We start from the raw sequence: 13,188 nt of genomic DNA on the forward strand, positions 1-13,188 counted from the left end.
GTGTGCGTGTGCGTGTGCGTGTGCGTGTGTAGGTTGTGGGAACAGCAGCACAATTACATGGAATTTTACAGCATTGAAGCAGGTGATTTAACTCTCGAGGGTCCAGCTCAGTACTTATGCTGCACACAAACGTACTTCATTCACTCTATTTGGATAGATAAATACTGACTTCATGAATGTCAGGAGGCAGAGGTGAGTGTAGTGGCCATCACTAAGGAGAAGGTGCTGGGGAAGCTGTCTCAGCAGGACTGAAGATGGATATGTCACCCAGACCAGATGGACTACACCCAAGATTTCTGAAGGAGAGAGCTAAAGAAATTATGGAGGCATTGGTGGTGATCTTTCAGGAATCACTGGGGTCAGGGAGGGTCCTAGAGGACTGGAAAATGGCTGATGTAACACCCCGTTTAAGAAGGGAGGCAAGCAGAAAATGGGAAATCATAGGCTGGTTAGCCTGAGCTTGGTTTTGGTAATATTTTGGAGCCAATTATTAAGGATGAAATTGCAGAGTACTTGGAAGTGCATGGTAAAATAGGGGTGAGTCAGCACAGCTTCATCAAGAGAAGGTCATGCCTGACAAATCTGTTAGAATTCTTCGAGGAGATAACCAGCAAGTTAGATAATGGAGAGCCAGCGAATGTGATCTATTTGGATTTCCATAAGGCCTTTGACAAGGTGCCACACAGGAAGCTGCTAAATAAGATAGTGCTAGGGGCAAGATACTGGCATGGATAGGGGATTGGTTGACTGGCAGAAGGCAGAGAGTGGGGATAAAGGGGTCTTTTTCAGGATGGCAGCTAGTGACTAATGTAATTCCGCAGGGGTCAGTGTAAGGATCCATTGTACATTAACAATCTGGATGAAAGAGCTGAGGGGATAATTGCAGATGACTCAAAGATAGATGTATGGACAGGTAGTGTTGAGGAAACAGGAAGGCTGTAGAAGGACCTGGAAAGACTAGGAGAATGAGCAAAGAAGTGGTAGATGGAATATAATGTTGGAAGGTGTGAGGTTATGCACTTTGATAGGAAGAATAGAGATGTAGATTATTTTCTCAATGAGAAAAGGCTTCATATAAAAGAAACCTGAAGTACAAAGGGACTTGGGAGTCTTAGTTCAGGATTCTCTTAAGGTTAACATGCAGGTTCATTTGCAGTTAGGAAGGCAAAAACAATGTTAGCATTCATTTCAAGAGGGCTAGAATACAAAAGTAGGGAGGTACTGCTGAGACCATATAAGGCTCTGGTCAGACTGCATTTGGAATATTGTGAGCAGTTTTGGTCCCCATATCTAAGGAAGGAGGAGCTTCTCAAGAATGACCCCAGGGATGAAGAGCTTGTCATATAAGGAGCAGTTGAGGACTCTGAGTTTGTAATTGATAGACTATAGGAGGATGAGGGGAAATTTGAATTGAAACTTACAGAATACGGGCGGCACGGTGGCTCAGTGGTTAGCACTGCTGCCTCACAGCACCGGGGACCCAGGTTCAATTCCACATTCTCCCTGTGCCCTCTGGGTGCTCCAGTTTCCTCCCACAGTCCAAAGATGTGCAGGTTAGGGTGGATTGGGCATGGGAAATTGCCCGTAGTGCTCAGGGATGTGTAGATTGGACGGGTGGGTCTGGGTAGGATGCTCTGTGGGTTGGTGTGGACTTGTTGGGCCAAAGGGCCTGTTTCCACACTGTAGGAATTTGACGATCTATGAATACTGAGAGGCCTGGATAGAGTGGATGTGGAGAAGATGTTTCCACTAGTAGGAGACACTAGCGCCCAAGACTACAGCCTCAGAGTGAAGGGACAACCCTTTAGAACTGAGATGAGGAGGAATTTCTTCAGCCAGAGGCTGGTTAATCTGTGGACATCATTGCCATAGAGGGCCATTGAGTATATCTAAGACAGAGATAGGTAGGTCCTTAATTGGTCAGGGGAGCAAGGATTACAGCAGGAGAATGGGATTGAAAAACATATCAGCCATGATGGAATGGAATGGAAGGCCTTATGGGCCAAATGGCCTAATTTTGCCCCTATATTGTGTGGTCTTACATTCTTCAATTAACATATTCTCACCACTCTGAACAAATAATTTTTTCTGCATTTCCTGATGGAGTTCTTAGTTACAAAAGCTATTATTGGTGATGCTGAGTTTTTGTCTCTCTCCAGTCAGAGAAATACCCTCCACACCCACCCTATAAAATCCTCTCATAATTTAAAGGCCCATCTTAGAGAGTGCCTCAGTCTTCTCTTTTCCAGATTATAACAGAGATGTGAATTAAAAAGGGAAGAAGAGTGATTTCTCTTTCTGTCCACTTGGGGAGACACTGATGAAATGATAATATCACTGAACCAGTAATCTAGAGGAGGATGTTGGTCCAAATCCCAGCAGGGCAACTGGTAGAATTAAAATGCAATTAATGAAATCTGGCACTGAACCGAAGAATCAGTAATGGTGACTGAAAAACAAGCATGAATTACATTTAAAACCCATCTGGTTCACCATTGTATTGTTAGGGAAGGAAATCTCCATCCTTATCCAGTCTGGCCTACATGTGAACCAAGACTTGCAGCAATGGTGTTGTCTCTAAAGCTGTCAAGGACAAACATGGGAGCTAGGAGCAGGAGTAGGACATTGAGGCCTCCTTTGTGATTTAGTAAGGTCTTAGCTGTTCTGGGTTGTGGTCTCAGCTTCACATTTCTGGATCCCACCTCCATCTCCACCTCCACACCCACTGCCCATAGCCCTTGCCAGTCAAAGGTCTCAGTCTCCAAAAAAAAGTCAACAGTGCAGCCTCCACCAATACTCAAAGTGCCCAGGAGTGATAGACAAATCTGTCTCCAATAGCCACAAGAGCATCCAGGAAAATGCAAACACAGAGATAACCAATCAGGGGACGGTCACCCCCTTAGCTAGGATCATTAAGGGGCTTCTGCTCCAATCAGAAATTGGTTCTGACATTGATAAGTTCACTATGGACCAATCATGAGCAAACATGGGAGAGAGACAGCCTGTGATTGGAGCAGCAGTAACAAGGTGAGTGGCAACAGGCAGTAAGACTGCATGATGTGGCTGGGGGAGTACAGGGAAATGAGGTAGCTGGGGCCAGCTCAGTGCCCCAGAGAAAGGATGGTGGAAATGGAAAGTGAAATATGACTGTGATCCACGGATAATGAAGCCTGGGGACCAGCGTGGGAGGTGGGGGGGTGCTGATACTGCAGGGAATATGAGGAGAGTGCTCCATGAAGGTGCAGAGCAAGACTGTCAATGGGAAAAGAGACTGCAGACTTTGGATGGGGGCTGGAAAGAGAGAGAGCAACTGCACGTGGAATGAGGGATTGGCAAGTGAGTCAGGGGTGCAAACAGGAGAGAGTTGTTTTAATCCATTCAATAAATAAACAATCAGCTAATTGAGAACTAGGAAATCTTTACCATGGACGTCCAGTCCCTATACACTCGCATTCCCCATGCAGATGGCCTAAAGGCCCTCCGCTTCTTCCTGTCGCGCAGGCCCAACCAGTCCCCCTCCACTGACACCCTCATCCGCTTAGTTGAACTCGTCCTCACACTTAACAACTTCTCCTTCAACTCCTCCCACTTCCTACAGACAAAGGGGGCGGCCATGGATACCCGCATGGACCCAACCTATTCCTGCCCCTTTGTAGGATACGTGGAACAATCCCTCTTCCGAAGCTACACTGGCCCTATCCCCCACCTCTTCCTCCGTTACGTCGATGACTGTATCGGCGCTGCCACGTTCTCCCACGAGGAGCTCGAACAGTTCATCCACTTCACTAACACCTTCCACCTCAATCTTAAGTTCACCTGGACCATCTCTGATACCTCTCTCTCCTTCCTGGACCTCTCTGTTTCCATCTCTGGCATCCACCTGGAAACCGATATCCATTTCAACCCTACCGACTCCCACGGCTACCTAGAATACACCTGCTCTCACCCACCTTCCTGCAAAAATGCCATTCCCAATTCCTTTGCCTCCGCCGCATCTGTTACCGAGATGAGGCATTCCACTCCCGGACATCCCAGATGTCCTCGTTTTTCAAGGAGCGCAACTCCCCCCGACAGTGGTCGAAAACGCCCTCAACCGCATCTCTCGCATTTCCTGCAACTCATCCCTCACAACCCCTCCCTGCAATAACAACAAAAACAGAATCCCCCTCGTCCTCACATACCACCCCACCAACCTCCAGATCCAACGCATCATCCTCCGCCACTTCCGCCATCTGCAATCTGACCCCACTACCAAAGACATTTTTCCCTCCCCACCCTTATCTGCTTTCCGGAGGGACCACTCTCTCCGTGACTCCCTTGTCCGCTCCACACTCCCCACTAGTCCCACCACACCCGGCACTTTTCCCTGCAACCGCAGGAAGTGCTACACCTGCCCCTACACCTCCCCCCTCACCCCAATCCCAGGCCTCAAGACAACCTTCCACATCAAACAGATGTTCACCTGCACATCTGCTAATGTGGTATACTGTATCCACTGTTCCCGATGTGGCCTCCTCTACATCGGGGAAACCAAGCGGAGGCTTGGGGACCGCATTGTGGAACATCTACGCTCGGTTCGCAATAAACAACTGCACCTCCCAGTCACGAACCATTTCAACTCCCACTCCCATTCCTCAAATGACATGTCCATCCTGGGCCTCCTGCAGTGCCACAATGATGCCACCGGAAGGTTGCAGGAACAGCACCTCATATTTCGCTTGGGAACCCTGCAGCCCAATGGTATCAATGTGGACTTCACAAGCTTCAAAATCTCCCCTCCCCCAACCGCATCTCAACACCAGCCCAGCTTGTCCCCGCCTCCCTAACCTGTCCTTCCACCCACCTATCCCCTCCTCCCACCTCAACCCTCACCCCCACCTCCTACCTACCAGCCTCATCCCTGCCTCCTTGACCTGTCCGTCTCCTCTCCACCTATCTGCTCCTTTATCCATCTTCCATCCACCTCCCCCTCTCTCTCTCTCTATTTATTTCAGAATCCCCTTCCCCTCCCCCATTTCTGAAGAAGGGTCCAGACCCGAAACGTCAGCTTTCCTGCTCCTATGATGCTGCTTGGCCTGCTGTGTTCATCCAGCTCTACACCTTGTTATCTCAGATTCTCCAGCATCAGCAGTTCCTACTATCTCTAAATCTGAGGGAATGATGGCTTTGCAAATGACATTCCCAGCTTAAGGCTACAGGAGTTCAGGGGCTAATATACCAGGGAAATTGCAATAGATGTTGTTGTAATGAACACTATTTCAATTAGATAATTTCGTATGCCCTTTTTCATAATGATTTATATTTAAATGTTATTACATCACAAAGATATGAATTATTAGAGGTGCAATGACTGTCTAAAAGACAAAATGGAACTGTTTAATTGTGAATTCACTAGTCCACAGAATATTTAGGATTTGATTTTGGTGTATAGAAGTCTATTTTTTTTAGAAAAGCATTTGTTTCAAATTTATGCCTCTTGCCTTGGCAATTAGGGATGGGCAACAAAAGCTGGTCCAGCCAATGGCACCCCAAGAAAGAACAAAGAAATAAAAGCAGAGATCTTGAGCTATTGGTGGGGGGATAGTCTAGGATACATTATGGCAGTGCAGCGCGCTGGGGATAAAGTTCATTGACATTCTTGTTAGCAGGGACTAGCATAGGAGAGATGCTCTTGTGGCACAGCAGGGTAGTGTCCCTGTCTCTAGGCCAGGAGATTTAGGTTCAAGTCCCACTTACCCAGAGCTGCATTATAAACTGCCTAAGTGGTTTTGTTTTTGGAATAATGTCTGTTAATAAAATGTACCATGTTTCCAGTCTCAAGAAGTTCAGCCCCAATTGCAGGGGTGGTTGGAGAAAAACGGGGAGATATCGTTCCCGAAATGGAAATCCAGTTCCCAATTGTATACCCTGTCCACTGGAGAGAGTCTGAAGGGGCTGAATGAACTGGGATGATCTGAAGAGGCTGCATAGATGGGGCAGACACTGGGATAATCTGAAGGAGTTGAAAGGGATGGGCTAGTCACTAGGATAGTCTGAATGGGCTGGATGACCTGGGTTAGTCACTGGGATAGACTAGGATTAAACTGTAAATACTAGCTGCTTAAATAATATATTCTTTATTCAACACAAATAACCTTCAGGTTACATTAAAATGGTATAACAATGCAAAAACATCAGAAAAATATAGAATAGTCCTTGCTGCCTCTTTAATATACCAATAAGACAATGTACAATTAACAGTACATAAAATACAGGAGACTAGAACACATCATTGTTACAATAAAATGCCCACATTCACCACTCCTGCATTCCAAACACAGACCATCTCGCTCACATTTGCAAATACTGATTTTCCTTACAAGAGTTCAGGATGTTTGTCACTTCTCACTATTTTTCACATATCTCTCAATAATCTTCATTATTAACCCCGTACCCTAGGAGAGAAAAGATAAAACAAACATGTCACATATAGTTTACAATCTACACCTGGAGCAATGTGTACAAAGTTCAGACAGAACACTACGTTATGTGTCATGGGTAATCCTGTCCTTGTAATATACCCAATCAATATCCTTGTAGAAATACATCAGGTTTGGCAACTTTCAGATGAGCTTTCCTCCAGGTCTTTCATAAAGCCAGTGAGAATGATCTTAAATGCCTTGAATAGACCAGTGCCCTGACTGGCAATGACTTTGTTGAACATCTTACAGTCATCTCTGTGGCCAATTACTAATCTCATGTGTGCTTCAGCAACTGTATCCAGATAAGTAGGTATAGATGATCTGGAATGTAATGATTTCTTCAGACTTAGGGGAGACATCAGTCAAGACTAAATAGAATGGTTGGGTCACTGGGATAGTCTGAAGGAGTTGAATGGGATGGGCTAATCACTGGAACAGTCTGAAATGGCTTAATGGCCTGGATTACTCACTGGGATAGTCTGAAGGAGCTGAATGGCTTGTGTTACTCACTGGGATAGTCTGAAGGAGCTGAATGTCTTGTGTTATTCACTGGGATAGTCTGAATGGGCTAAATGGCCCGGATCACTCCCTGGTATAGTCTGAATAGGCTGAATGGCCCGGATCACTCCTTGGGATAGTCTGAATGGGCTGAATGGCCAGGATCACTCACTGGGATAGTCTGAAGGAGCTGAATGGCTTGTGTTATTCACTGGAATAGTCTGAAGGAGCTGAATGGCCTGGATCACTCACTGGGATAGTCTGAATGGGCTGAATGGCCTGGATCACTCACTGGGATAGTCTGAATGGCCTGGATTACTCACTGGGATAGTCTGAATGGGCTGAATTGGGCGGATGCGCAGATGGGAGCTGGAATGCTGATTCAGGGCTGATGGTGTAGGTGTGAACTTGTCAGGCAGGCTGTCTTGTGCAGTGACCCAAAGAAACTCGAAGCTGTCTATTTTGGAAATAAAAAGCCGACACAGAAGCTGGAGAAAAGATGCTTCAGGCTCTTGGTGCCAGCTGTTTCTCTGTATTTAAACCACACACCCCCCTTACACTATCTGCCTCCTACCTCAGTGACAGTGTTGGATGTGAGCTGGCTTCCTTCTTGCTCCTGGGGCAGACCATGGTCCAGCATCTTCCAAATGAACAGATTTTGCAAATCCCTGGCAGCATCAGAGAGATCCAGGGGGAGCCTCGCCGGGGATGAATTGTATCCCTCTGGATAGTCAAAGAGGCTTTTCTTGCCCATAAAGTGACCTAAAAAACAAGGAATAATAGTAACCTTTACAGCTGTGGTGATCACCGTAGACAAGATGTATCCTCTCCCCCATCACCCCACACAAACAGACTGAACCTGCCTTTGGAGAACTGTGTCCCCAGCAACTTGTTCGCCAACATTCCCCATGCTAATTCTCCCACCCGCCTGCATTTGTCTCCACATCATTACCAGATTCCTCTGTCTTTGGGCATTCAAACCTAGCCTCTCTTTATTTTGGTGGGAGAGAGAGGACAAGGTGAAGCTATCAGAATTCAATCCCCCTGTTCCACTCACTGTGAGAATGGAGACTCCCTGCACTAAATGGGGAGGAATAAAAACCCAAACAGAGAGAAAACAAGGAAAGTCACTGGCCGAATTAAAATCAAATACTTGTTTTCCAACTAATTTGAGTTTTAGGAACAAAAACAAGAATTGCTGGAAAAGCTCAGCAGTTCTGGCAGCATCTGTGCAGAGAAATCAGAGTTTTGGGTCTGGTGACCCTTCCTCAGAACTGATGATACCTAGGAAAATGTTGGTTTTTATGCAGAAAATAGGATGTCTGTCCAACTGTTCTTCTCTCTCTTTGGACTCTATCCCCACTTATCGTTTACTCCTTGACCCCTCCCCCCAACCTATCTTCTGCATAAAAACCAACACTTTCCTCGCTACCATCAGTTCTGAGGAAGGGTCACTGGACCTGAAATGTTAACTCTGATTTCTCTGCCGGACCTGTTGAGCTTTTCCAGCAATTTCTGTTTTTGTTTCTGATTTATGCAGCATTTGCAGTTCTTTGTATTTTTTTACTTTGAGGTTTAATTGAAATAAATGTTTCTATATTTACAAAGTCCTCGAGGACTACCCTGACCTCAGTTTTGGTCCCATTCCAGTTATATCCACTCCCTTCCACCTTTCGAGTCTGATTCCCAATTCTAGGCAGAATCTCTCCTTTGTGTCTCCCATTGGTCTCCTCATTCTCTGAAGCCTGTCCGACCAGGCACAGCTGAGAAAGGTGCCATTCTGAGTAGTCACTGGGTCAGAGTGCTGGAATTCCCTCTCTAACACCATGGGGGTGTCTATCTAGAGCACATGGAATTCAAGAAGTCAGTTCACCACCACCTTTTCTAGGACAACTAGGGACAGGCAATAAAATGTTGTCCCATGTCCCAGCAATGAATAAAAAGGTCTGAGACCAGAAAACAGTAAAAGCACATAACAGCCACACATGGAATATGCAAACACACAGACACCACACACACACACACACACGCAGAGAGAGAGAGAGAAACATACAAACAGACACGCAAACACAGATAAACCCATGCATAGAAACACAGAGAAAAACACAGGCAGGCATTAATGCACTCACAAACACAAAACACTGAGATAGACACTTACAGAAACCACACACACTAACACAGGCAAACTCACACACACAAACAGGAACCAAAGGCACAAACACAGGCAACGATAAACACACAGATACACACAGAGAGTAATCACACAGACAGACACATATATGCATACACTCACAGGGAAACCAGACAGACAGATATATACTCACACAGAGAGAAACCACTCAGAGACACTTAGATACATACACACAGATAAACCAGAGACACACACAGAAACCACACAGACACAGTTATACATACAGAGAGACCACAGAGACAGACACACACATACACACAGAAACATAGACCCACTCAGAGAAACACATGCAGACACAGAACATAAAGACCTGTCAGCCTCTCACCTGTCGCCCACAGATTCCCCCTCGGGTTGACTTTGATCTTGGAAACTTTGTTCCTGAGTTCGGTGAGGTCCAGGCTGACTGAGGCGGTGACAGACAGCCAAGAGAACACAACCAGGTAAAGCAGCAAACTCAGGTGCCCCATACCGTGGACAGAAGGTGCAGTCATGGGGAGAGCTCCGTCCTGTTTCTCTGTCTCTCTGTGTGTGAGCCTCTCCCGGGTACTCCAGCCACTGTCTCGCCGCTTCATGCCCCCAGTGCCAGGTTTTATACCCAGGGCGGCTGACGGCGGCGGTGGGCGGTGCTGAGGGGTGTGGGCAGGGGCGGGGGAAATGTGTTCGGGGAGGTGGTGGGGGTGGAGAGAATATATTGACAGAAGCCCACTGGCCAGGGAGAGAAACAGACAGAGAGAAAGTGAAATGAGCAAAGTGAGGATCAAGGAGAGAGGTTAAATGAGGAGGAGGGATTGAAATATCCGAGAGAAGCTCGGCCTTACCCTGGAGAGTGAATTCCAGCCTGGGCAAAAAAAAACAGATTGATTCGAACCATTTCAATGAAGCGCCTGTCTCTCCTAAAGGAACAAAATCCATTCATGGACAATGTTTCTTGTCCCCTGAACAGTACCTATGTAGAGATTGACATAGTAGCAGAAAACAATCTCGAATGAATTACACACAGAATAAGGATTCTGCAATACAGAGACCTAACTGTGTTCCTGAATCCCCAGTCCTCTCCCTTTCTCATCCAGCTACTATTCCAGCGAACCCTCACATGAATGCACAGGTAAATTTTTGCTGTTCAACTTCGAGACGGGTATCAATTATAAAATCCTCTTCCCGCCGCCCACAAACAAATATCTTTCCTCCAAACTCTGCTTCCACATTCTTATAAACATTGGTCCCTACGAGCGACACCCTTCACTGAAATTGCCCACAGTCCACTCAGCTCCAACTCCAATAGTCAAACTATTATCATTCGATGCCACCCTTCTCATGTTAGAGATGTGAGATCAGACAGTTCATTATCGAAATAAAATAATATTGTGAAACGCATGTGGAAGGGAACGGCTAAAAGTATTTTAAAAGTCCACAACGTCGTTACTCATATCGATTAGAATCAGACGCAACTGTTCTGCAGAGTCCAAAACGTTAATTGTTTCTCTCTCCACAGATGCTGCCAGACCTGCTGAGATTCCTCATTCCGTTTTTATTTCAAATTTTTAGCATCCTCTATATTTTATTCTTAAATATCTAACTAAGGGATCTGTCTTCAGAAAATTACTGCATTCATTTGATCCTCCTATTTCACTCCCTTTTCAGTATTTTGTAATAGCTTTTCTGAGTTATTAAGACAGAGTTGTATTTAGATCTCAGGACATCACGGCTGAATTTAAAGCAAATGAACTACTTTATCTCTACTATTGCTGAGAATCAACAGATTTTGTTGAAGCTTTTTATCAGGATAACTGGCAAGAACTACTAGGCTCAGGGAAACGTTTATACTGCATGAGAAGAGATTACTGCAATGGTTAGAAGTGCACTCTGATTGCTGGAAGCATTGCCATTGAGAATGCACCAACTCATGATGATTGACAGTTAACTGCCAGACATTTTAAAAACCAGTTACCTTTTCTGTGTTGTAAGTCACTTCAATCATTTCAAGGTTGGCTCAGCTGGCTTTGGAATTAATTTGGAATATGGGTTCAAATGCAGCTCCAAGGGGGCTTGAGCACAAAAATGGAGGCTGTCTCCCCGCTGGAGCATGGGGTGAGACATTAATTGGAACCCTGTCTAACTGCTTGGGTGGGTGTAACTGTGTTGAAGACACTATTCTGAAGAAGAGAAGTTCCATTCTCCTTGGGAACCTGGCCAATAGCTATCTCTCAATCAGAAAGAAACAGGTTACCTGGGTCATTGTTGTTTTGCTTGCTCTCTGCAAATTGGCCTGCTGCTTTCCTTGCATTATGAATAGTGACAGCACTTCCCCACTAGCTTAAATATGTTTTGATGTCTAGTGGTTTTGAAGGGGCTGTACAATTGCACATCTTTTATTCATATGGATGTCATTGGCTAGGTCTAGCATTTATTGCCCATTTCTATTTGCCTTTGAGAAGGTAGAGGCAAGCTGCCTTCCTGAACCACTGCAGTCCTCAGGGTGTACAGACACCCACAGTATTGTTAGGGAGGGACTTCCAGGATTTTGACCCAGTGATGCTGAAAGAACAGCGATATATTTTCAAGTAAGGTGAGTGACTCAGAGCAGATCTTGCAGGCGGTAGTGGTGGTGCCTCCATGTATCTGTTGCCCTTGTTCTAACACAAAGGTCAGAGAGGTCTGGAGGATGCTGTTGGTGAGTTTCTGCAGTGCATCTTGTAGATAGTACACACTGCTGCTACTGAGCGTCAGTGGTGGAGGGAGAGGATGCTTGTGGATGTAGTGCCAATCAAGCAGGCTGCTTTGCCCTCGATGGTATCAAGCTCCTTGAGTGTTGTTGGGGGCTGCACCCATCCAGGCAAGTGGGGAGTATTCCATCACACTCCTGACTTGTGCCTTGTAAAAGATGGACAGGCTCTGGGGAGTCAGGAGGTGAATTAATCACCACAGTATTCCTAGCCTCTGACCTGCTCTTGTAGTTACAGTATTGATATGGCTGTAAGTCAGAATGCAGGGAATAATCACCTGTTTAGCAGGAACCCCAGACCCTGGCATCTGACTGGCCTGTTTGCAAAATAATTTATATCGGGAAGTCTGAGAGGTCGAAGCAAGTTGGCGCTGTTGGTCCGAGTAAAGATCTTTTATTTCAAATTACTAAACATCCGTGGCCCATATTTATAATACGTTCCCATTAGAGGGAGGGAAAATACAATTAAATGAATGAAGTGAGGACAGAGACAGGTAAAGTCTACAAGGATCAATGTCAGACCTGAAACGTGTTTCTCTCCCCACAGATATTGCCGAACTTTGCCCTGAGCTCTGTTCCATACCGGGTTTAGTCCCGAACGAATCGATTGAGTATTCCGTCCCCCAACCACCCCTGCACACACACACATACCGCCTGCTTTGGGAGACAGTCAGGGTAATAGGAACTGGGAGCAATGCAGCAGCCTCTCTCCAACACACTGAGGATCCTGACTAGATAAGGATCCGTTTTGTTTGGCGAGGCGGTGCTGATTAAGGAGAGAAACGGGTGGGACTCTCTTCTAAACAACCGAAGGCTAGCTCAAGCAGCCCAACGGCACCTGTTATTTGAGAATCATCAGCAATCAGTTCCTTCTCAAAGGTGCCAACCAAAACCCATTTTTCCTGGCTGGCATTTTAGTGATGGGATCTTCCTTGCACTTGGGGGTGAATGGTAACACTGCCCCTCTGGGTTCCTGTAAGAGAGTTGTCGCCGAGTTACTCCAGTTGCCTTGAGCTGAGAGATTGCAGGATCCTAACAGAAATGCCAGGCTCGAATTTCTCAGAAAATTCCAGCAAGTGAATCGCCACTTGGTATCAGCTCCGATCACATGGTTATAGGGTGAGGTGATGTGCTTTTAAAACAAGATAACAAAAAAATGTCCAGAAAGTGGGCAGATACCCTTTGGAAGACTAACAACGAAGAGACGATCAAAGCATAGTTAACGTAATGACAGCAGCTTTCTCGCCTGGTACTATTGAGGATTTCACTGTTGAATGTCTGACTGGAAGCTGTTAACAGGTTCTCAGTGTTTAGGG

General features: G+C 45.9%; 1 protein-coding gene across 1 annotated transcript; it reads right to left on the bottom strand.

Moving 5' to 3' along the window:
- Window positions 1-6,184: 6,184 nt before the first annotated feature.
- Window positions 6,185-12,671, bottom strand: nmba (neuromedin Ba). Its single transcript, XM_020515573.2, has 5 exons — window positions 12,524-12,671; window positions 9,969-9,988; window positions 9,476-9,855; window positions 7,534-7,721; window positions 6,185-6,434 (listed from the first exon to the last, which is right to left on the bottom strand). The coding sequence occupies exons 3-5, from the start codon at window positions 9,720-9,722 to the stop codon at window positions 6,378-6,380; spliced, it is 492 nt and encodes a 163-aa protein (XP_020371162.2). The 5' UTR covers window positions 9,723-9,855; window positions 9,969-9,988; window positions 12,524-12,671; the 3' UTR covers window positions 6,185-6,377.
- Window positions 12,672-13,188: the final 517 nt, after the last annotated feature.

This window comes from Rhincodon typus, chromosome 36, assembly GCF_021869965.1.
Source record: "Rhincodon typus isolate 14 chromosome 36, sRhiTyp1.1, whole genome shotgun sequence".
Classification (NCBI taxonomy): domain Eukaryota; kingdom Metazoa; phylum Chordata; class Chondrichthyes; order Orectolobiformes; family Rhincodontidae; genus Rhincodon; species Rhincodon typus.